Source organism: Zalophus californianus, chromosome 7 (genome assembly GCF_009762305.2).
Source record: "Zalophus californianus isolate mZalCal1 chromosome 7, mZalCal1.pri.v2, whole genome shotgun sequence".
In the NCBI taxonomy this organism is placed as follows: domain Eukaryota; kingdom Metazoa; phylum Chordata; class Mammalia; order Carnivora; family Otariidae; genus Zalophus; species Zalophus californianus.
The window spans coordinates 27,783,304-27,809,298 of NC_045601.1; the positions used below are offsets into that span (position 1 = coordinate 27,783,304).

Consider the following 25,995-nt stretch of genomic DNA (forward strand, 5'->3'; position numbering starts at 1 on the left):
GAAAATCTCAAGCCGACTTTGCCCTGAGCACAGAGCCCAACACAGGGCTCAATGTGGGGCTGGATCTCACGACCCTGAGATCATGACCCCAGCCGAAATCAAGAGTCTGACACTTAACTTACTGAGCCACCAGGCACCCTTAAATTCATTTTTTAAAAAATAAGTGTTTTACTAAAGAATATATATTCAAAATTAATAAATACATGAAAATATACTTAAACATTACTAATCATTAGAGAAATGTAAACTGAAACCACAATATCATGCCAGCACAGGCCCATTAGAATGGCTATAATTTTATTTATCCAAATTCATTTTTATAACAACCATAAGAATAGGCAAAATCATTTATTCCCATTTTCCAGAGAGAAAAATTATTAATTGATCATTTTTATTATAAGCTATTTCTAGCATGTTGAAAAGTATTGAGAGTAATTAAAGTATAAACAAGACAGATTAGCCAGCTTTATCATCTCACCATTTTGTCATACTTACTTCAGGTTTTTAGAAAAGAATACAGGGAGCCTGGGTGGCTCAGCAGTTGGTTAAGCATTTGCCTTGGGTTCAGATCATGATCCCAGGGTCCTGGGATCAAGCCCTGCATCGAGCTCTACATCAAGCCCTGCATTGGGCTCGCTGCTCAGCGGAGAGTCTCTTTCTCCCTCTCCCTCCACCCTTTCCCCTTCTTGTGCTCGCTCTCTCTCTCTCTCTCTCTCTCAAATAAATAAATAATCCTTAAAAATAAATAAATAAATAATTTTAAAAAACTATGTTACTATAGACATGATTGGAATCCTTGTTACTTCTTTCCCAGTTCCTTCCTTTTTCTTCCTCCCGATAGCAATTATTTAGTATTATATCATTCTTAAGGATATCTTCACTACATACATACTCATTCTTAAACAATATATAGTATTGTTTTATATATTTTTAACTTTTATGACCTCATACTCTAAGTGGTATTCTACAGTTTGCTTTTTTCCCCTCAGCATTATATTTTGGGGAGTCATCTTTATTGATACATGTTTCTCTAATTCACTTCTATTATATCATTCTGTTGGATGACAAGAACACAATTTTTTTAATCTATGTTCCTCTTGATGAATACTTAGATTCTGCTATAGACTGAATGTTTGTATTCTTCTAAATTCATATACTGAAATTTAATCTCCAGTGTGATAGTGTTTGGAGGTGGGGCCTTTGGGGGCTGATTAGATCATGAAATTGGAGCCACTCATGAATGAATCGCATGCCCTTTAAAAGGAGACCCCAGAGAGCTCTCTCACCCCTTCTTCTGTTATTGAGGGACACATCAAAAGACAGCCAGGAAATGGGCTATCATGAAACACCAGATCTGCTGGCACCTTCATCTTGGACTTCCCAGCCTCACTACTGTGAGAATTAAATTTCTGTTGTTTATAAGCCACCCAGTCCCTGTGGTATTTTGTTATAGCGTCCCAACAGACTAAGATTCCTTCAAGTCACCACTATTATTAGTAGAAATGCTGAAGCAACAAACATTTTTATGTATTCCTCTAGAGCAGTTGGTAAAAATCTCTCCAGTATATAAATCTAGAAGTAGAAAACCTCAGTCAAAAGACAAATACCATTTCAATGTTACTGCTTTCCCAAGGGTTTGGACTGATTGTATTCCCACCATGCATGTTGTCATTTCTCCACCTTGACAAAACTTAGTTTTGTCAGACTTATTTGTTTTTCTTCTAACCAATGTGATGTTTGTAAAATTGTGTCTCACATGTGGTTTATATAGTTGCATTTTTCTGATTACCAGTAAAATCGAACACTTTTTCATTTGTTTACTGGATATTTGGGTTTCCTACTATAGGAATAATTTTTTATCCTGTTTGCTTTTCTTAAAATTTGTCTTTTTCTTTTTGACTATAATAGTTATTTATGTATTCTGGATTTTATCCTTTGTCAACTATACGCACTGTGAATATTTTTCCCAGTCTGTAGATTGCTACTTTTTTCATAATATCTTTGAAGGTCTAGAACATGCTTTAAAGCAATTGGATTTATCAATATTTCCTAATTGTTTCCATTGTGCATATGTGTGTGTTTGTGTCGGTGTAGTTTAGGAAATTTTTCTTACCTAGAGACTATTAAGATGTCTAAATGTTTAAAATTTTTGCTTCTCACATTCCATCTTTAATCCATCTGTATTATTGTGTATGTAAGAAGTAGATATCCAACTTTACGTTTTTTTCCAATGAGAATAGTTCCAATTTTCTTAGTGGTAATGATTGAAAAGTCCACCTATTCCCCACTAATTTGTAATAGCACTTCTGTCATATACCAAATTTCCATTTATATCGTGGTCTAATAATTTTTCCCTATGTCAGTATCAAGTGTCTTTATTATTATAGCTTTATAACAAATCTTAATATCTGCTAAGGAAATTTCTGACACTCTACTTTTACCTTCAAAACAATCTTGGCTCTATCTGATCTTTACTCTTTCAAATATTTTTTGATCAACTTATCAAAATTCATGAAAAGCCTCATGGAAATTTTGATTAAAATCACATTGAATTTGAAAATTAATCTTTGCAAATGAAGTTTCAGTTAAGTTATTGGCCTTCCACCCACATACATGGTACATCTGTCCTACTCTTTAGAGATTTCTTCAGGCACTTCAACAGCGTTTTACTTTGCTCCATAAAAAGTCTTTCATATATTTTATTAGATTTATGCTAGACTCTTACTAGTATTTACTGCTCTTTTGAATGGGCTATTTCTACTATCACATTTCCTTATTGTCTTTTACTGTCAGATAGGAATGCAATTTGTTTTGCAAATTGATCTAAAATACAGAAATGTCACTAAACAGTAAATGTCACTAAACACCATTATTACTTTTTTAATTTTCATGTAGATTATCTTGAATTTATTATCTAGACAAATATATTGTCTAAATATAGGAATAGTTGTATTTTCCTGTCTACTTCTTATACCCCTTATTACTTTTTCTTGTCTTATAACATTGGCCAGGAATAGAAGTGATGATACTGGCCATCTTTCTCTTGTTCCTGGCTTTAAAAAGTAATCATTTATTTGATCTTTCTTTAGCTTTTGATCTTATAGGCTACTAGGAATCAATGTGTATTCTTACTATGAACCCATTCAATCAACATTTCTTCCAAAGTTATTAAGCATTATATAAATTAAAAGGCACAGAAACAGCCTCATAGCAAATGAGATTTTAATTTCAAATAAAACAAAACTGATGCATACTATTAGTTACTATCCTAATTCCTCCTCTGTTAAAAATTCATTTAGACAACCAGCTAAATTGATAAATGCACTCCAAATCTGTCAAAGGGTAACATAAGAATCATCTTCAAAGATGATGACACATCACAATAAGTTTCCCACTAGATTATAGAGCATCAAAGCAAATGAAAAAGCACATTATGATGCAATTGAAACCTTGTGGCAAATTTTGAAAATTAAAAGCATAATCTCTTTCTTCTTTCGTTTTAAGTCATGTTTAGCTTGTTTTTTATTTGGGATTATCTGCTGTAAACTTTCCTTCTGGCTGACATTCCTGCCTCCCACTGGCATTGGTGGCACAGTGAGTCTCTTTCCTTCCATCATTTGTGATGATCAGCACATGCTTTTGTGGCTTCACGTTGTTCTACCGTAACTCTTCACAAAACTACTTGCAGTGGATAGCTCTGTTGAAAGATGACAAGAAATTAGAACACAACTCTAACAGACCAGTATTAAGATTGAATTAACGTTTTCTCTTCCCTAATAAAAATGTTTACATATAGTCTTTGTTTTAGGCTTTCCATTTTTGCATTCAAAAGAGTGAGGGTGTTCCTCCCCAAAACAGGAAAAATGGATTCCATGATCACTGCTGGTTTCTTTGAGTTAGGATTGTATGATAAGGCATCCACCGGTTCTGCATACCCTTTGGAAACAGTAAAAAAATCTAAGGCAATTTTTAGCTAAGCTAGAAAATCGTGAACTTGCCAGAAACCTGTTTTCCTTCCCAAGTGCCATTCTTTCCACTAGACCTATGTGCCCAACAAAGCTTCAAGCCTGATCCAAATTGGGATCTGCTTCTCGGTGCCCACACCCAGACTGCATCTGTAGTTGCAGGAAATCTCAAAATTGAGGTGCTCAGAGATCCGGTTGTGGCTTCTGATGCTTCTCAAGGGACTTTCGGCTTCCTGCCCCACTTACAAGTACTTCACAGAAAAAATAAGAGCACATCCAGCCAGAATGTCTCAACATTTCCCCCTGAAGCTTCTCTGCATGTCTCCATTTCTACCACTCCTCCCTTCTGGCCGCAGCAGAGGAGATGCCTCTGAGTTGAATAACCTTCTCCTGACACTATGAACTCCAACCCCTTGGAGACCTCCCTCACTGTATCTCCTTCAACACCCCTACCCACCCATCCAGCATGTGCTCTTGTCCCTCAACCTGCAAGATTGTGTGAGCATCTTCCCATATTTTAAGAAGTCCCTCAGCAATCAATATGGCTCTCTCCTTCCCATTGCAGTCAAAGGTGACTCTGTTTTACAATCTTTTGCAGGCTCCTCTTCTCTCAACAGACCCTCTGGTGGCCTCCAGGTCCTGATCTTGGCCCTGCTATCAGTCTCTGCACTTCCACCAGATCATCTTGTGTTCATCATGGCTTCCATCTCAAAGACTCAGCACTATAACCCTACTACACACTTACCCTGACCCGCATCTACTGCAAGCCAGCCCCACTCGAACTCTCCCAGTTCAACACTTTCAAAGTGGACTCATGCTCTGCCCTGTACATCTGCTCTGCCTCTTGTACTTTTCCGTGTTAGCGAGGGCCACCATCATCCTCCCTGGGCACCCAAACCAGAAGTAGAAGTTGTCTGAACTGCCTCATTGCTCAATACCTGCTGAAGTTCTCCTGCTACAGCACCTCAGGGAGTCTCACTGGTCTCTACCCACTTCCTTCCTATTCATCTGATTGCTCTATCCCACTGTCTCCAGTTATTTGTCATCTCTAATGAACTCTATGCCTGATTCTCCTCCCTGTGTAACAAAGTCAGGTGTTCAAGAAAGGTAATTTTCTTCAGCCTCTATAAACTTAATTTCAATCAGTGTCAATTCCAGGCAGACTTGGTTATTTCAGCCTCCCTGACCCTGCCTCCCCCACCCCAACTCTCCATAAGAAAATAAAGATATGCAGAAGAGAGTGTGCACTCCGGGGAGCATGGGGAATATGGGATGTCTCCCTATACCAGACAGGATGTGGAGAAATTCCGGACGTTATCCTACCTGTCTATTCTTGCAGCCCTCTCTAATTTTCCCACTCCACACATGTTCAGTAGAGGGAAATTCTACATGGCTTACCCCCCTCTCTGGGCTCTACCCAAGGGCACTGTGCTTGTGGGCTGCTCCTATCTCTCCAGGGCCACAGTCATGTATCCATCCCACCTTGAGGGACTCAGCGTGGGGCGAGACAGGGCAGAGGTGGTAGTATTTGAGAAGCCAGAGAGCACAGCTCCTTCTGGACACACCCAACATCCATTAGTCCCCTTCCTACATTTTTTCTTCCTTAGCCCAAATATTCTTAACTACCTCTGTGACAAAAGACTATTTTGGTCATCACTCATTGATCTAAATCTAATGTTTGTAAATAAACTTGATGTCCAGGGGTATTCTAGGTTTAAACTTTTGAGAGTCAAGAGCTTTCAGAGTTTAAAAGCCTTATTTCAGCTGTATCATTCATCCCCTGAGACAATGGACACCTCTCACAATGGAGGAAGGGCAATGTGTACGAGGAGGGAGGGAAGCAGGGACTAAAACCCCCTCTAATGTTTTCTGGCACATGATTCCATTGCTGGGTGATGGGTTCTGTGTCCCTAGGAGCTCTAGCTCTTTGCTCAAGGACGAGGCCAGGTATCTCACATTCTACTTGACCTGGAAATTTCCAGAAAGGGTACCCTTAGCACCTCCTCTACTTCACTCAGTACCCTTCCTGCTTCACCTCATCTCTCAAATTGCCTCCTCACCTTCACTCCAACAGTTACAGTCTTAGATCAACTAATTCACCAAGAAGGATTCCTAACTTCCTCCATTTTGCCCCCAACTTCCCATCCTGCATGATGACAAAACTGGAATTTCCAACCACAAATCTCATCACGTCCCTTTCTTGCTTATATCCATCAGTGGCCTCATCACCTTCAAGACAATTTGGGGGAACTCCTCAGTGCAACACAGAAGGCTAGGCAGTGGCCTAGTGTGGACCTCAGCTCCGGCACACTCTACCTGAGACACACAGCTGCTCTCAGTAGGGTCTCTAACTCTGTCTTCTCTGCACCGTTTTACATCTCATTCCCCTTCTCAGTAAGTGCATAACCTCCCCCACCACCTGCCTCAGCACTTCACCACCTTCTGAACACAGGAGAGAAGTCACTAAGAGCAATCAAATGATGATGTTTCTGATAAGCAGCCTTCCAAAGGGAACTGGTTTTATTTAGTCTATCAAAAGGTGGCAGAATAATCTTTTGTTTCCTTGTATTTTGTTTCATTCCCAGCTCTTCTCTTTTTACTTAGCTTAAGGTGGCCACATTTCTTACGGCTTTCTAGAAGGGATGATATGGCCTATGTTCAGCTTTTGAGCCTTCCATACTCAGGTCCTGAAGAGACTCTAGGAAGATTCCTGTGTTGAGAAAAGGGAGTGACCTTAGCCGATGGTGAGCCCTGAGTGTTCCAACCTTGGCTAGGTTTGGAAATTCTAAAATCAGGAGGACTGTGCCTTCCCTTAGTGAAGCCCAGCGGTCAAACATCAGGCCCAGGATTCCCGTGACCAGAAAAGTGCAAAAACAGAAAAAAGACCTGTGCAGCGAGTCAAGAGATCAGTGCTAAAACTGCTGCATTTCTCCCAGGCCCAGCGTGGCACGAGTGGGGCCACCGAAAGGCAAGAGATAACTTCTTGCTTCTAGAACACTGAGGAAGTAGGGGATGTTTTCTTTGTGCCCTGAAGAAAATCAAGATGTTGCACACAATAAAGGAAGTTGGGGACACCCTAAATTGACTGAATTTACTTTCTACTACCCAAAGGAATGAGGCATTTTCAATGAAATCCATTTCCGTTGTAGATAAGGTGCCTACCTGCCAGTTGTAAACCGAGATTCATACCTACACTTCCCCTCCTCCAAATATAAACTGAGAAGCACTGCATCACAAACTTTTGGATTTGGGAAGGGCATAATATGCATGATCTGATGGATTTGCACTTGGAACCAGGCAAGAAGAAATAGGTTTAAAATGAGGCAAGAAGTGTTCCAGTTGGACTTGAGAGAGATTTTTGAGAGCATAGAGACACCACCAGAGAAAGGATGTGATGATGTTATTTTTAAAAGAGAAGACTGGCCTATAATCTTCCTGAAGTTGTAGTTCATATTTGCTTTATGATTAATAATGTACACAATGTGTGCTTTACTTTGGAGAATGAGGTTTGGGCCAGCCCCACCCCGGGTCACCCCCACTCCACCCCCAACTCAGGCTGCTCCAAAGACTGAGTAATCTAACAACCAACCCCTCACTTGTGCATGGCACAGCTCCTTTGCTTGAGTCATTGGATGCAGAGAACACAAAGATTCTCTGCAAGTTCAAGTTTGTATACATGTCTGAGTAAAAGACTAAAGGATTTTCTCTTTCCCAGTGAGAGGGAGCTCTACAGTCATGATTATCCTTGCATTTGACCTGAGAAAAAGTTTTGGCCCTTCTCAAATTATCAACTCCTCAGTTTCTAAAAATATTTGACCAAGAGTAATTATTATTTTGATGATTTCAAGTCTGGGCTGGGTATTAAGCCCTTCTTGACAAATATCCCAGGAAGGCAAGGCTGGTGAAAAATTATTTATCAGTTCAGTTGCCTATGTCTCTGTTGGACAGCACGGAACAGAAAGGCCTTCTGTTTTTTAACTTTCCAGATACAGTATATTGCCACATTTTTATTCTGGAATGATGATGGTCTCCAACTGGAGTGAGCCTGCTGCCATGCTTCACATAGAATCACAGCTTGTTTCAGAAAAGTCCAACTTCCTTACTCTCCATTTAAAGAAAGCAAAGCAAAAGTCGCACTCTTTTTAACTGCTAGGTTTCAGAATGTGAAAGATCCAGGAGTGTTGTAAGTTGCAGGAAGTGGGGAGAAAATCCAAAGAACATAGTCACGCGTGCGCGTGCACGCGCGCACACACACACACACACACACACATTTTATGAGAGGTGGTGGTTACCAGGGGGCAGTATTTATAGCTCTGAGTAATTTATAGCTTTTAAATGTAATGTTATAATGCAAATAAAGTTTTTTTCTGCCCTAGTGATGAGCTCATGAATAAACCTGAAAAGGATGCGAGGCTGGCGGCAGAGATGGGAAGAGCAGGCTGGGAATGAATCAGCATGCGCCTGCTTTCTCCAGCAACTGTCACTACAACCATGGGATCAGTGCACCGCTCAGCATGAGGACTCGGGGCACGGCTATGTGTGACATGGCGCTGAACAATTCCCATCCGAGGCAACAGACCAGGAATGCTGCTCAGCCCACCGTGCAACAAAAATGTATGAAATCGCATTAGCAGAAAAACAAGATTTCTGGGTCTTATCACAGAAAGGCTTTTTTCCCCTCCTAGATGAATGTTCACCTCTAATTGAACAACTGTTACCCTCTTTATTTCTACCTGAAAGTGGCTTTTACAACGCATAATTAAGGGCAGGATCTTTATAATCCCATCATGATGGAATGTCTTTTTAGTGCTTGAATGCAGTTCATTAACAGGATATTTAGGGCTGGTTTTTTTCAGTGGTTAATTGGACTACAATTCATTTGCATGTCCTGAACATGCATTTTAAGTCTATACAAGAAGTCCATTTAGCTACTTTTTAAAACACATTCTGGAAGGCTGGAGCCCGCGATCCTTGTAAAACAAATACTACGTGAGACTCGATTTGTACTTGAGAGGAAAATCACAGCAGGGAAAATAGCTAACATCTAATCAGGTGTTCTCTGAATTGATACAATAAATTTATTTTTACAAAAGAAAGGTACCATACAGTATAATAATTTCCAAAAGTTGATGCTTTTTCGTTAAAATAAAAATGGTATAAAAGTTCTGCAAGAGTGCAAATGTGGAGTTTTCCCCAAGGGAACAGTGCGTATCACAGAAGCAGTGGGGGACAATACTCCTGAATATTCACAATAGACTTTTGGGGGGTGGGGGAGGCTTACGGGATAATTTGTTTAAAATTCAGGCTGATTTTATGGGGGAACAGTTTCTATTCTAGCCACAGGCTGTTACATTTGGAAGACTACAGATAGAAAAGTCAAATTAAGGGATCCCAAACTCCTAGTTCTTCAGTATACTGAAACAAACCCGATCAGAAAGGTATCAAATGATATCAAGTTGCAATATAAACACATCTTTCAATCCAAACAGATACTCAAGTTTTGTATACCTCACTTTTTTAGATCGCTACCCACTTACACCAACAGGCTCAGATCAGTCTTCCAGATAGAATTAGCCCTGTTTTTCCCACAAAGACTCTAAAAGATCTTTTCAATCAAAACCCTTGCTCGTATGAACGCTTAAGTACATTAGCCCCCAGGTTAGCCCAGCACTATCTACCGTTCTCTCTCTCCCTGTCTTTCACAGTAACTCGCAAGCCCCCAGAAAATCTTCCCATCCATGGATAATTCCAGAGCTCCAGGATCTTTTATGGACTAGGTCGATAAACTAGGCTGGTCACAGGCCTTCCAATTGTAAAATCCTTCAAACTTCTTCTAAGAATAAATACAGACCTTCAGCTAAAAGACATGCTCCTGAACTGGATATTTATTTCAAAATTCTCAATAAAAGAAACAGTGATGATACTAGCTCAATGTTATGATTTCTTTCAAGGGCAAAAAAGTCAATAAATCTAAAATTTGTAAAACTGTAGATAGATGTTATTTTAATAATTGTCTATCATCATATATGTATGAAAATGTATACAAATATATTTGAAAATATACTGGGACTCAGATTAAGTGATTTATCCAAAGTCTCTCAGCCAAACTAGAACTCAGATCTGTTCTGAAGGGTAGAGCTCTTTCGATAGCACTACTCTGCATCTGATGTTCTTTTATTTAACTTATTAAATTTCATATACTGTTATAAATTCAGCTGTAAGTAGAGTTCACTAAACTTCTAATAACCCTTGAGTCAAACTGCTTACAAATGATGAACAAAAACACAAACAAAAAAAGCAAGCAAACAAACAAAACCCTATAAAATGAGTTAATGGAATATAAAAAATAAAGTTTTAAAGAATTTTTGAATTTCATGATCTATAGATTAAGAGCATGTTGATTTAAAAATAACTTACTTATGTTATTCTATTTACAACCCATTATGAATATAATTAGCTATAAAATTTTTTCATAGTAATTTAAACCTTTTGAAAATAAATTTTAAATATAGTGGTATGCATTGCAAAGGTATGCAGTGTGAATTTAAAATCTGTGGTTTGAATTTGAAATCCATGGTATGAATTTAATGTAATTGAAGGAGTTTTGTTTGGTTTTACCTCTTGAATGTATTTTAATTAAAATAAGAATTCTGGCTATTTACCTACATAATTGGAGTATTTCTTTGTGCTAGTTATTTATCTTTTAAGATAAATTTTATCTCACTATATCTTAATGTATATTACTATTATTATATGTAACATGTTATATCTAAAATATGTATTAATATATAGAGTATCCAAAATGAAAATCACTTAAAATTACCTATTTTATGCTGATAATAATCGTTGCAATGATTTAGTGTGAAATGTAGCACCACTGGTTTTATCTATGAGATTTACAGTTTTGTGAAGTATCTCTAAACTGAACTCAAATTAATTGACTTTGTGTCTTTGTGCAAATAAGCACATAGTTTTGTTTTATTGAGAGGATGACAAATGCAGTGTTGTGGTTTTTTTATTATTTTATTTTTAACCCTAGTAAATTAACAGTGATCTCCACGCCCAAAACCCCAATGACGAAAAAAATGGAAATCAGATACTTTATTAAAAATGTAAAAAATATATTTTGTGCCAGAGAATGCACAAATATATAAATGTTTACAAATTCTATTTTCAGTAAACAGCAATACATTTTTTGTAAGTAATCGGAAGGATAACAATCAAGCTGTATCATTTTTACATTATTAAAGCATGTAGAAATCTTAATTCTGAAATTATATTCATGGATCAAATAAAATTTAATTTCATATAAATGCATCTAGAATTATTTTCATTTTACCATCTTACTCGAGATCTCAATCTTACATAGTTCATCAAAAAATAATACAAAGTGATTTATGTTCCCTTTTACAGGGATTTATTTAAGAATCTCTCTGAATGTTGTTCATTCAGAGTTTTCTTTGAGTGCTTGACAAATTTATTTATTCTCAGTCAATGTACTCTAGTAACCTGCCCTTCGAATAATATTAATTAAATGTGACTTAATATTTTATCATTTTTGGTAGAAAATATCAACTTTGCACAATAATACAAATTTCTTTTAACTATGAATATGCATTAAAAAGAAATTTTAAATTGATCTAGTAAATGATCTATGATTATATCAAACTATTTTTTAAAAAGCAAATTTATTACAAAAGTCATCTTGAAGCATGTTTCATTTTGATTATAAATTTATCAAGATAGATTTTCCCATATACTTCCAAAATAAACATAACTTCACTATATAAAACAGAAATAATTTGTTTTATTTCACCGTGTTTTTTTTTTCTTAGATTATTTTAGCTCAAAATGCATTCATAGTATTGATGTTGTGGGAAGTTCATGCTTACACTATTAAGAACATTTCTGTCCAAGTAAGATACACGGATTATGTTGTCAAAGATTTTATATGAAGAATAGTTGTTTACTTTAAAAAATTAGGTAACAATAATATTCTTAACTAAATGCAGAATTAATTTATATTTTATTTGTAGAAGACCACGATAATGCTGAATACGATCACAATTTATTTTATTTGTAATTTTAGTCTTAGTGTGTTGAATAAAATATTTAAAATAACATTTCTAGTGCTTTGGGTATTATAATATCAAAAATATATACATAACTACATTTTACCCTTAAAAAATTCCAGGTTTCTTAATCTACTTTAGTCATATTCAAGGAAAAAGTATTGTGTAAGAATAAAATTATTTTATTAACTCTTACTCTAAAATATAAAATGAAAAACTAGTGAATAATAATTTTTTAGTGAAGAAATTCAAATCATGTTTTGATTATATTGTTAAAATGTACCTTAACAGGCTTTAATAATCTACAGAGATTATCATTCTTTGCATATAATATGGTTATATACCCAGATCATAAAACAAAACAAAACAAAACAACAACCCTTAGAGTTCAGTGATGTGAGTGGATATAAAATAAACATACAAATATCAATAGCCATGGGATGACATACAATGCCTAGAAATAACCCTACAAGATATAAGCAGGACCTAGTTACAGGAAACTATAAACTTTTATAGAGCAATAATAAAAGGTAAGCTGAAAATGTGAAGAACACTTCATATTTATGGATAGAATAATGCAAGACTGTAATTCCTCCTCAATTAATTCTTATATGTTAATGAAACCAAATAAAAATAACATGGCAATGAGATTTTATCTGAAATGGGTGACAGTTTCCAAAATGATTCTGGAAGAATTAATAAACAAGAATACCTAATAATACTTGAACCAAAGCAAGAAAAAAGCAATGTGTTTAAAAGTTTTATAATATTTCAATATAAGTGGGATGATATTATACAAGAATTAAGACATAGGTTAATAGAGCAAAACAGTTTGAAAAAATCCTAACATGTAAGAAATAGGTGTATTGTGAAGAAGCATCATAAACAAATGCAAAAGAGATAGATAATTGATTCAGCAAAGACTTTTGGAAAATTACCTATTGAAGAATAACTAAGCATTTAACTTACACAATACTATGGATTTATTCAAGATCTTAGTGTAAACAATGAAACTCTCAAATACTAGGTGAAAACAGATGTGTCTTCTTTACTGGTATGAGGGTAAAAAGGGATTTTCTAAGATAAAGGCAATGAAAGGGCTCATAAAGGAAAAAATGATGTAATAAAATTAAAACCTATGTGCATTATTAAAAAACAAGCACAAAACTACAAACAAAATGTAAAAGCAAATATTTAGTTGGATAAAAATAATTTTGACAAGAGGTAGCCTATCCTTAATGCACAATAAAAGGTTCTAAAAATCACTACTATTCTAATAAAGAAGAACATGAATAGATAATTCTTGATTGAAAAAACATTAATTACAACAAATATATAAAGAATCACCAAACTCATTGCTACAGAAACATGCAACAGAGTCACAAGATATAATTTGTAATCTGTACAATTGACAAAATATACTTTAAATGTTAATTCTCAATACTCACTAAAAAGGTACTCATGCATTATTTGTGAGAATGTAAATTAATATTAAATTTAAGAAAGCAAACTGACAATTATCTCAAAAATATTCAGAGTCCTTAAATCAATAATTCTACTAGTGAAATAAATCAGAGATAGGTTCACAGATGTATTTGCAAAGATGTTTATTGCAGTGTTATTTATAATAGTGAAAAGTAGAAATAATCAAAATGTCTAACTGTAGGTAAATAGTAAAATAAGTCATGATTTATAATTCATGAATTTGATAGAATATTATGCAGCCATTATAATGATGCGTCCAAGGCATATTTAAAGACTTGGAAATTTTTCATGATACAATGTTAAATGAAAATTCAGACACCCAAAAACCAATTTTGGGGGGACATCTTGGGGCTTGACTATAAAATCTTTATTTTAGTAACTTTCCTCCCTGTGTAAGTTACTATTAATGGTTTGTGGTACAACGTCATTCTCTAGAATACTAAGTGGAAGTAGATGCTCCCTACTTTTCATGTGGAAGTGGACCAATGTCTATAAAGAGTGACAAGTAAAGTTAATAATGATTCCAAAAAAAAAGAAAGAAAGAAAATTCAGGACTCAAACTTATATTTGTATAGTTACTTAAGTAAATAAACATTACAAATGGAAATAAGCCAAAATATTGGTAAGCTTAAGTATAATTTTATTTTCTTCTTTGTGTTTTCCAAATATCCTGTAATGAACTATACTCCTCTTATAGTTATAAAATTTCTTTAAATTTTTTTAAAGGTATGACAACTTCATACATTGAAGTTATTGGGGTAAATATTAAGGTGATAAAGCTAGACAGAAGATAAACAGATATAGACGGATACATTATTAGAGATACATATTCATATGTCTCACAACATTGCAATAAACAGTTACATTAAATCAAGTTTAAATAACATTCATTCAGATGCTTATATTAATTTTCTGTTGTAAGGTAATGTGGTAGCTGCAGATGGCCATTGCTTTTCCCTTTTGAAATGAGTTTTCATAAAATTTAACATGGGTTTAGTTCTCTACTAACTTCCTCCCCACCATTCATTTTTTTAGTTCATCTTTAAAAAAAACAAGATGTAAGAGATATATAATATTATGTAAGTTTAAGGTATACAACCTGTTGATTTGATACACTTATTTATTGCAATATGATTATCACCCTAGCTTAGCTAACACCTCTGTGATGTCACATAGTTATCAATTTCCTTTCTGGGGAGAGAACATCTGAGATGCAGCTTCTTAGCAACTTTCAAGTATATAACACAGTATCCCTGACTATAATGGCAATGCTGTGCATTTGATCTCCAGAATGTATTCATCTTCCTGCAAGTTAGTACCCTTTGACCATCGTCTCCCCAATTAAGCACCCCCACCCCCCAGCCTCAGGAAACATTCTGCTCTCTGTTTCTTTTTCTTCATCTTTTGATTCTTCAAACTCTTTGCAAGCAAGTAGGGTATATAGATAAATATAAACACTACTGTCATTTTCACACAGACTTGTCCCTGGGCTTCACTGTAATTTTCACTTTAAACAAACTTTTATTAGGCCACTTGTACTCCCTCAGGAGTAGCTTCTGCGCAGAGTTGCCAACAGCGGGTCTGGACGCTCTCCTGCCGCCGTGGGACTCTGCTCTCGCCGCCACTCTGTCCGGGCCTGCCTCTGGGGTTGCGTTCTCCCAAAAACGTAACTGTTCACACCACAGAGAAGCCTTTGTAAACCATTCCAAGGAGGAGGAATTTCCCAGGGAAGGAAATCAATAAACCATATGTATCTCTCCTTTCTGTGTTAGGGCTAGAGATGGTCGATATCACAGTTGGTCATTTTGTTAAATTGGTGACTATTTTAATAATGACTTCACCAAGAAAAGAATGTAAGATACAGACTTAGATTTGTTGAAGTAGATAGAAAATACTCCCAGTGAATATAGATTACTATTCAGAACCTACCTGGAAATAAATCATTCTAAATTGAAGACTTTCTTATCAGCAATTTATTTATAACTGAGATTGCAACAGAAACTTAAATGGTTCAGGCAATAAATGCAAAATGAATCATTTATTTATCAAGTTACCTCAATCTATTTGCCTCATCTTCTATTGCAACCCTGATCATTGCTGGTTTATGGAACTGAGAAACGACTAGTATTATTCTTTCTAAGGTGTTTTTCCCAGTTTTCACAATTCCTGGTTAGAAAAAGCTTCATGCCTTGTGTGTATACATATGTGCGTGAGTGTTAACTTGAAATTCAAACATATTGAGCTTATTATTTCTAATGGTACACAAGCAAAAGGCAGAATTTTTAAAAACTAAGTAACTATAACACCAGTAATTTTCTCGCCATACTACACTTCAAGTTTTAATGAAAACAACAACAAACCTTTTCCAACATTCTGAATTAAACATGGCATCATTCTATATTTTAAAAACTTTTTTATTATCATCCTTTTTTGCAAGGGGGTGGGAAATAAGCTGTTTATTTCTATCTGCCAAATAACTATGAATTTATCAAAAGGGATTAAAAAAATCGGCCATGGAGCAGATTATTAAATTAATAATTTAATAAATAATTTCACACTTAGTATATGATTTAACTCTAAACTTTATACTGTTTGGTAAGACCATTATCTCTGGTCCTATTGAACATTATTTTCTTAAGCAGACCAAATTTTAAATGTTATTTAGTGACCGAATAATTTATTTTCAGTCGTTTATACCATTTGCTTATTGAATAGGTCATAATCTACAAGTGTTGATTTTGGAAGCGGGACTGAACTTTTAAACTTAAACAATAAGATGATACCTCTGAAAAATATTAACTCCAGGACAGTTATGCTTATAGTCTTTGAGGACAAGAGGGGTATTTATTGTCTTTTTTTAAACAAGAGTATTTTACATTGAACTTTTAATGAAAATAAATAACATAAATAACACTTACTATCATTCCCCTGATTTTAAGTCCAGGATTTCAGAGGGGGAAGTGACCCAAAGTAGGTTGCTATGTTGCACTGACATCTGGTGGCGTAAAGCCATTATTACAAGGTGGAAGAAGGCTCTCAACTTTTAGTTTGAACAATGTTAAAGCGGAAAAAAAGACAAGGTAGAGATCGTCTCTACCCTAAGCCTGTAATTTCTCAGCTATGAAAACTGAGGCTGAAAGCTGAAAGCAAGTAAATTTGTCAGAAACATTTCACAACCTATGAAAATATGTGAAATAAATACAGCCGTTTTCATGCTGTATTTTCCATGTAAGAAACAGAAAACAAATACTAATACAGAATACATAGAGTGATAAATTATACAGTATTCCCGCTTTCTGGCAGGAATATGGCGCTTCGTTACACTGCTCTATGTTTGAAATAAAAGGATTTTTTTTTTTTAAGGAAATGCAACAATTGTCGAGTTAAAAACGTATGTTGCTTCCTATGGTGAAGAACTTTGGTTTTGTAGTTTACCCCAATGTGAAAAGAAATGAGGGAGGAAAAGAAAAGGAACACTACCTTTGCTTCTCCTCCATATGTATTTTAGCTGTCCTCTGAGATGGCATTTCTTAAGGAGGATATCACACTGAGTCAGACACTTCCTTCGGTTCAGATACTTTGTCTCTTAAATAGTTCCTTCCTCAAAGAAACCTAAACATGGCATCACAGAAAAGAACAATCTTTTGTGTGGTTGCTCAGACATTGTCTCCCCTTGCCCACAGGACCTTTCTTCTTCCTGAAATGTACATCCCAGATGCTTGTGCTTCTCAGCTATGCTTTCCCCTGTCAGATAGCAAAAGTCCAACCCAGTGAATTTTAAAGATCTGATTTGCTTTATTGAATGACTCATCTGTTGGGCAGCATCCCAGCTAGCAAGTAGAAAGAAGCTCCAAGGGGCTACAGAAAAAAAGAAAAAGAAAGGAAGGAAGGAAGAGAAAGAAAGAAGAAAAAGAAAGAAAGAAAGAAAGAAAGAAAGAAAGAAAGAAAGAAAGAAAGAAATAAAGAAAGAAAGAAAGAAAGAAAAGAAAAGAAAGAAAAAGAGAAGAAAGAAAAGAAAGAAGAAAGAAAGAAGAGAAAAAGAAAGAAAGAAAGAGAAAGAAAGAAAAAAGAAGAAAGAAAGAAAGAGAAAGAAGAAAGAAAGAAAGAAAGAAAAAAGGAGAAGGATGAAAGAAAGAAAGAAAATAAAGAAGAAGAAAGAAAAAGAAAGAAAAAAAAAAAAGAAAAAGAAAGAAAGAAGAAAGAAAGAAAGAAAGAAAGAAAGAGAAAAGAAAGAGAAAGAAAAAAAAGAAGAAAGAAAAAAGAAAGAGAAAAAAAAGAAAGAAGAAAGAAAGAAGAAAAGAAAAAGAAAGAAAGAAAGAAAGAAAGAAAGAAAGAAAGAAAGAGAAAGAAAGGAAGGAAGAGAAAGAAAGAAAGAAAAAGAGAAAGAAAGAGAAAGAAAGAAAATAAAGAAAGAAGAAAGGAAGAAAGATAAAGAAAGAAAAAGAAAGAAAGAAAATACAGAAAGAAAGAAGAAAGGAAGGAAGGAAGGAAGAAAGAGGAAGAAAGAAAAAAAGAAAGAAAGAAAATACAGAAAGAAAGAAAGAAGAAAGGAAGGAAGGAAGGAAGGGAAAGAAAGAAAAAGAAAGAAAGAAAGAGAGAGAAAGAAGAAAGAAAGAAAGAAAGAAAGAAAGAAAGAAAGAAAGAAAGAAAGAAAGAAAAATACAGAAAGAAGAAAGAAAGGAAGGAAGAGAAAGAAAGAAAGAAAATACAGAAAGAAAGAAAGAAGAAAGGAAGGAAGGAAGGAAGGGAAAGAAAGAAAAAGAAAGAAAGAGAGAGAGAGAAAGATGAAAGAAAGAAAGAAAGAAAGAAAGAAAGAAAGAAAGAAAGAAAAAGAAAATACAGAAAGAAGAAGGAAGGAAGGAAGAGAAAGAAAAAGAAAATACAGAAAGAAAGGAAGAAAGGAAGAAAGAAAGAAAGAAAGAAAGAAAGAAAGAAAGAAAGAAAGAAAGAAAGAAAGGAAGGAAGGAAGGAAGAAAGAAAGAAAGAAGAAAGGAAGGGAAAGAAAGAAAAAGAAAGAAAGAAAGAGAGAAAAAGAAGAAAGAAAGAAAGAAAGAAAAAGAGAAAGAAAGAGAAAGAAAGAAAATAAAGAAAGAAAGAAAGAAAGAAAGAGAAAGAAAGAAAGAAAGAAAGAAAATACAGAAAGAAGAAAGAAAGGAAGGAAGGAAGAGAAAGAAAGAAAGAAAGAAAGAAAATACAGAAAGAAAGAAAAAGAAGGAGACTTTTAAAGAGGACAAAGAAGCCATAAATCCAAAAAAAAGGGGGGGGGGATTATTCCAGGCAAAAGGGTCTATGTGGTAGGTTACATCACTGGTACTGACCAGAAAATCCAGACTGACCAGGTAAAAGACTACATTCCTGAGGAAAAGTGAAATAGTGATTAGGTTAGGTGTTAAGCCTCAGTTTCGTGAAGTGGGCTTAGCAAAAGTGACTCGATTTTGGGCTTGTTTCTTTTCAACACTCCCCAGTGCTGATTCCTTCTTAGAAGCTCCTCCAAAGAGTCGTCCCTGCACTTTTCTCTGTCCTTAGTTCCTTTCATTCTCTCCCTATACCACTGACATAGCACCTTCAATGTGTTTGTTTCTTTCCTAGACTGTAGGCAGGAACTGAGCCTATAACCATCTCTTTCCGGTGCCTAATGACTTCTGGCACATAGGAGGTGCTCAGTGACTGCCTACCGAATACACGTGGGCTCTGGTACGACCCCCCACAGGCCTTGCTAACGTTTACAATGCTTCCATCACCTGGTATTAATTTCCCCTATTAAAATTATGCTTTGAAAGATTCGGTCTAGCAGAAAGCCTATATTTCTGAAGTAATAATAATTCCTTGAGCCAATTTTGTTGATCAAAAGACAGTACAGAGTTTCCAAGGCTCCCTGCCCCACTTAGGAATTCCATCTGGAATGTATCCAGGAAATTCCAGTTAAGCACAAGTTTGTTATCATCTGGCCCAGGGATCTGGAGAATTAACAAGTCATAGGAATTTTAAGTAAAGGGGTTCTGGAAATTGAAGTAACTGCATCATTTGCATTACTGTCAGTTTTCTTAAAGTTTTTGTGTAATATCTTGATCGAGATATGTCACATACCATACAATTCATAAGTATTTTTGAATATATGATTACATAAAGTATACAATTGAATATTTTAAAATTTATCCTCAGATTTGTACAACCATCTTCACAATCTAACTTTAGAACATTTTCATCAACTCCTCCCCAAACCCACTATACTCGTTAGCAGTCACTCTCCATTTCCCCCTCTCCCCCGACCTTGGCCCTAGGAATCAATTAATTTCTTTTCTGTCTCTATAGACTTTCCTACTCTGGACATTCCATATTCGGGCATACCTTGGAGATATTGCAGGTTCGGTTCCAGACCACTACAATAAAGCGAAGATTGCAATAAAGCAAGTCAAATGAATGTTTTGGTTTCCAGTGCATATAAAAGTTATGCTTAGGGGCGCCTGGGTGGTTCAGTTGCTTAAACGGCTGCCTTCGACTCAGGTCATGATCCCAGGGTCCTGGGACTGAGCCCCCAATCGATCAGGCTCTCTGCTCAGCAGGAAGCCTGCTTCTCCCTCTCCCTCTGCCTTCCGTTCTGCCTACTTGTGCGTGCTCTCTCTCTCTCTGTCAAGTAAGTAAATAAATAAAATCTTCAAAAAAAAGCTCTGCTTATACTATGCTGTAGTCTATTAGATGTGCAAAAACATTATGTCTAAAGAAGCAATATGTATACCTTAATTTAAAAAAACTTTTTGTTAGAAAATGCTAACATGCATCTGAGCTGTCAGAGAGTCATAATTTTTCTGCCGATTGAGGGTCTTGCTTCCATGTTGATGGCTACTGACTGAGCAGGGCAGCGGTTGCTGAGGTGGCAATTAAAATAAGACAACAATGAAGTTTGTTACATCAGTTGACCCTTCCTGTCACGAATTATTTCTCTGTAGCATGTGATGCTGTTTCATAGCATTTTACCCTCAATAGAATTTCTTTCAAAATTAGAGTCAATCCTCTCAAACCCTGCAGCTGCTTTATCAGCTAAGTTTATGTCACATTCTAAATCCTTTGTTGTCACTTCAACAATCTTTATGATATCTTCACGAGGAGTAGATTTCATCTCAAGAAACTATTTTCTTTGCTCATCCATAAGAAGCGACTTTCCATTCATTCAAGTTTGATCAAGAGATCGCAGCAATTCAGCCCCATCTTTAGGCTCCACTTCTAATTCCAGTTCTCTTGCTATTCCCACATCTGTGGTTACTTCTTCCATTGAAGTCCTGAACCCCTCAGAGTCACCCATGAGGGGTGGAATCAGCTTCTTCCAAACTCCTGTTCATGTGGATATTTTGACCTTTTTTCATGAATCATAAATGTTCTTAATGGCACCTAGAATAGTGAATTCTTTCCAGAGGTTTTAAAATTTACCTTGGCCAGACCCATCAGAGGAATCACTATGTATGGTAGTTACAGCCTTACAAAATGTGTTTCTTAAGTAATAAGACTTGAAAGTCAAAATGACTCCATGACTCCTTACTCCACAGGCTGCAGAATGACTGTTGTGTTAGGAGGCATGAAAACAGCATCAGTCTCATTATACATCTCCATCCGGGCTCTTGGGTGACCAGGTACATTATCAATAAGCAGTAATATTTTGAAAGGAATCTTTTTTTTTCTGAGCAGCAGGTCTCAACAGGGGGCCTAAAATATTCAGTAAGCCATGTTGTAAACAGATGTGCTGTCATCCAGGCTTTGCTGTTTCACAGACAGAGTTGATTTAGCGTAATTCTTAAGGGCTCTAGAATTTTCAGAATGGTAAATGAGCACTGGCTTCCACTTAAAGTCACCAGTATCTTTAGCCTTAAATAGAGAGTCAGCCTGTTCTTTGAAGCTTTGAAGCTAGATATTGACTTCTTCTCTCTAGCTATGAAACTTCTTCCAATATAAAGCTATTTCACCCACATTGAAAATCTGTCTAGCATAGCCACCTTCATGAGTGATCTTAGCTAGATCTTCTGGAGAACTTGCTGCTTCACCCTGAACTTTTCTGTTATGGAGATAGCTTCTTTCCTTGACCCAACCTCTGCAAGCTTGGAACTTTCTTACGCAGCTTCCTCACCTCTCCAGCCTTCACAGAATTGAAGAGAGTTAGGACCTTGCTCAGGATTAGGCTTTGGCTGAAGGGAATGTTGTGGCTGCTTTGGTTTTCTATCCAGACTGCTCAAACTTTCTCCATATCAGCAGTAAGCCTATTTGGCTTTCTTGTCATTCATGTGTTCACTGGAGTAGCACTTTTAATTTTCTTCAGAAACTTTCCCTTTGCATTCCCAGCTTTGGCTAACTGGCACTAAGGGCCTAGCTTTTAGCCTGTCTCAGCTGTTGACTTGTCTTCCTCACTAAGCTTAATCATGTCTAGCTTTTGAGTTAAAGTGAGAGACATGTGACTCTCCACTTGAACACTTAGAGGCCACTGTAGGATTATTAACTGGCCTAACTTCAATATTGTTGTGTCTCAGGAATAGGGACGCCCAAGAAGAGGGATAGACCAAGATATAGCCAGTTGGTACAGTGGTCAGAACACACACAACTTATCAATTAAGTTTGTGATCATGGGCATGGTTAGTGCCATCCCCAAACAATTACAATAGCAACACCAAAGATCACTGATCACAGATAACCATCACAAATATAAAAATAATGCAAAAGTTTGAAATATTGCAAGAGTTACCGAAATATGACACAGAGACAGAAAGTGAGCAAATGTTGTTGAGAAAATGGCACCAATAGACTTGCTTAATGCAGAGCTGCCATAAACTTTCAATTTGTAAAAGACCTAATATCTGCAAAGCTCAATAAAGCAAAGTGCAATAAAATGAGGTATTCCTAGAGATGATATCGTATAATAGGTAGTCCTTAGTGACCAGTTTCTTTTGTTTAACATGATTTTAAGTTTTATCCACATTGTGGCATGTACCAGTACTGTATTCTGTTTGTTTCCAGATGCTATTCCACTGTATAGACACACCACATTTTATTTATCCATTCATCTATCAGTTGATAAACATTTTGGCTGTTTCCAATTTGGGCTATTATAAATAATGCTGCTATGAACACCAATATACAAATATTTATGTGGACATATGTTTCCATTTCTCCTAGATATACACAGCTAAGAGTGGAATTTCTGGATAATATGGTAAGTCTATGTTTAACTTCATGAGAAACTGCCAAACTGTTTTCCAAAGTGGCTACATCATTTTATAATCCCACCAGTAATGTATGAAGTTTCCAATTTCCCCACATCTTGTTATTGTCTTTTTTTAAAAGCCATCCTAGTAGATGTGGTTTTATTATTTCCCTAATGATTAATAATGTTGAGCATCTTTTCATGTGTTTCTTAGTCATTTGTATGTCTTCTTTAGAAATACTTACTCAAATCCTTTGATCTTTTTAAATTGGGTTGTCTTTTTATTGTTAAGTTATTAGAGTTCTTTGTATATTCTGGATAAAGCCTTTTATCAGCCATATGACTTACAAATATTTTCTCCATTCTGCAGGCTGTCTTCACCTTTTGATGGTATCATTTGTAGCACAAAATGATAAACCTCATTTTTGACAACTTCTTCTTTTTTCATGTTAGTAAAACCACCACTTTGCCTTGAGCTATATGCTTATTCAAAACTAAAGTATATTCAGGCAACTTTATGATTCACCTTGTCTCTGGAGAAATCTTAAAACGTTTTTGGGGAAGTGGTCGATTATTTTCATAGAACTGAAAAGTCCTTGCCTCTCATCATTTGAAACACGAGGCTTTCCTTTCTTTTAAGCTTGCCCAAGCCACATTGCAAACCTGTAATAGTAGCTCTATATCTGAGAATTTGAATTTATGAAATGTTTGGGAAAGAGAACAGACTTGACTTCTTGGGGTTGAATTCCTTTTTGCCCATCTCTTCCTTTTACCCGAGAATTAAATTAATACTCTTAACTCCAGGAAACAAACCAAACGTTGCTGGAGGGGAGATGGGTGGGGGATAGGGTCACGGGGTGATGGGCACTAAGGAGGGCACTTGATGTAATGAGCACTGGGTGTTACATGCAACTGATGAATCACTAAATTCTACCCCTGAAACTAACACTGTATGTTAACTAAGTTGAATTTAAATAAAAATCTTTTTTAAAAAGAATTGTATTAATAAATGATTTCCAACAGTGTCGTGAGAAAAACTAATAAAAGTAATTTAAGCAAAGTGTATCTGTACTCCATTCTATTTCAGTAATCAATAAGCCTCCTGTCCAACCCATGAGAAAACTACTCTGAACTTGGCCGTAGACACTTCCTGAGTTACACCAGTGGAAGCTTTGCCAAGAACAAACAAAACAATGAGTTCAAAACCAGAGAATGTCCCGATTATTTCCAAAACTATCAGAACTCTGAATTCCATCATCACATGGAAGTACAAGAGCAAAAGCTCAAATTTTGAAGTTAAACAGACCTGGGTTAGAATTCCACTAAGCAACCCTGTTACCTTGAATAACACGTAAGAACAGATCTATAGTGTGGGTCTCAGCTTCCTCATCTACGCTTGTAACTGACTTCATCCAGTCCTCACCAGCTGGATCTGCAGAGGTCACATTAGCCGTAAGGATAAGTACTTCCTTGGCAGTTCCTTCCAGCTCATGCAGGATTTCTGGTTTACTGGAAAGTTCATTTTCCTCCACTGCTTCACATGTGCTTACTTGCAAAAAAAAAAAAAATTAGTTCCACTCATAGGTCAAGAGCACTGTCTCTACTCCGCTTCGCACTGTGGGCGCGCTCCTGTTTTGCTCCCTTGGGTCCACAACAGGCCCGGCGGACGCTTCCCCAGTGAATATGAGATTGCCTCTCAGGTCGAGGATTCCTAGGTGCTTGAAAGTATCCTGGTACTTGATTCTCAAAATCCCTACCCTGATCTGTGTTCCTATCTTGTTCTAAGGGCAGGAAGTCTAGAGATGTGGGTTTCCAAAGTGCATAAAAATCACCTGGTGAGCTCTAGCTGCCATCTTGCTTCCCCGCGTGTGTGCACCTAGTCTCAACTGGTCCACCCGAGACCCCCTGAGAGCCAACCCTATTCCCCCGCGCGGTCCCATTTCCGCTCCAACAAGATGAAAGAAACTATCATGAACCAGGAGAAACTCGCCAAACTGCAAGCACAAGTGCGCATTGGTGGGAAAGGAACTGCTCGCCGAAAGAAGAAGGTGGTTCATAGAACGGCTACAGCAGATGATAAAAAACTTCAGTTCTCCTTAAAGAAGTTAGGGGTAAACAATATCTCTGGTATTGAAGAAGTGACTATGTTCACAAGCCAAGGAACAGTGATCCATTTTAACAACCCCAAAGTTCAGGCATCACTGGCAGCGAACACTTTCACCATTCCAGGCCATGCTGAGACAAAGCAGCTGACAGAAATGCTACCCAGTATCTTAAACCAACTCGGTGCAGACAGTCTGACTAGTTTAAGAAGACTGGCTGAAGCTCTGCCCAAACAATCTGTGGATGGAAAAGCACCACTTGCTACCAGAGAGGATGATGATGATGAAGTTCCAGATCTTGTGGAGAATTTTGATGAAGCTTCCAAGAATGAAGCAAACTGAATTGAGTCAACTTCTGAAGAACATAAAACTTGAAGAAGTTACTGGGAGCTGCTATTTTATATTATGACTGCTTTTTAAAATTTTGTTCATGGATCTGATAAATTCTAGATCTCTAATATTTTTAAGCCCAAGCCCCTTGGACACTGCATGCAGTTCTTTTCAGTTTTTGCTTATACACAATTCATTCTTTGCAGCTAATTAAGCTGAAGAAGCCTGGGAATGAAGTTTGAAACAAGGTTAATAAAGTTCTTTGCCTAGGGGGAAAAAAAATCACCTGGTGAATTGTTGAAAATGTACATTCCTGAACCCCACCTAGGTCTCTCAATTGAATTTCTGTGTTGAAGGTCCACAGGCCACCTGGAAAACACCTCTCTTGCGTAGGGCTGATCTGAAGAACGTCAGTCCCTCTGAAGCATCTGCAATATGTCCTCAGAGCCATTTCTGCCCTTCCCTCCCACAGCAGGGTGCTGTCCACACTCCAGCTTAGCCTGTGAATGGTCAGTCTGTAACCAGTAGCCCACCTAGCTCAGGTTCTCAATTGATTAGCCATGATAAAAAATGTCCCCAGGTAGTGAGTAGTTTGAGGTGTCAATGGACGGGGTCCTGGATTATCATCATTTTTTTTTCTCTTCCTATATTCCCTGGACCCATCTATTCACTCATTCTCTTGTAGCAGAAAACTAGTAGTTCAGAGACTTTTTTCTCTTTCTTATTCCCAATATACAGTTGTTCACAGTAGTCTGTCTAATCTCCTTCTTGAGTCCCCTAGAGATCTGCCTCTGCTCTCCACTGCTGCTTCAGCAACTGCTTTGTTCAGGCAGCACCATCTCTTGTCCAGACTATTA

General features: G+C 36.5%; 1 protein-coding gene across 1 annotated transcript; it reads left to right on the forward strand.

The window, feature by feature from the left end:
- The first annotated feature begins 24,661 nt into the window (after positions 1 to 24,661).
- On the forward strand, positions 24,662 to 25,150 carry LOC113927666 (transcription factor BTF3-like). The gene has a single exon (XM_035728663.1). The coding sequence runs from the start codon at positions 24,662 to 24,664 to the stop codon at positions 25,148 to 25,150; it is 489 nt and encodes a 162-aa protein (XP_035584556.1).
- Positions 25,151 to 25,995: the final 845 nt, after the last annotated feature.

Excerpts from the sequence above, each read along its gene's own strand:
- LOC113927666 (XM_035728663.1), top strand. The coding sequence starts at position 24,662 with ATGAAAGAAACTATCATGAACCAGGAGAAACTCGCCAAACTGCAAGCA.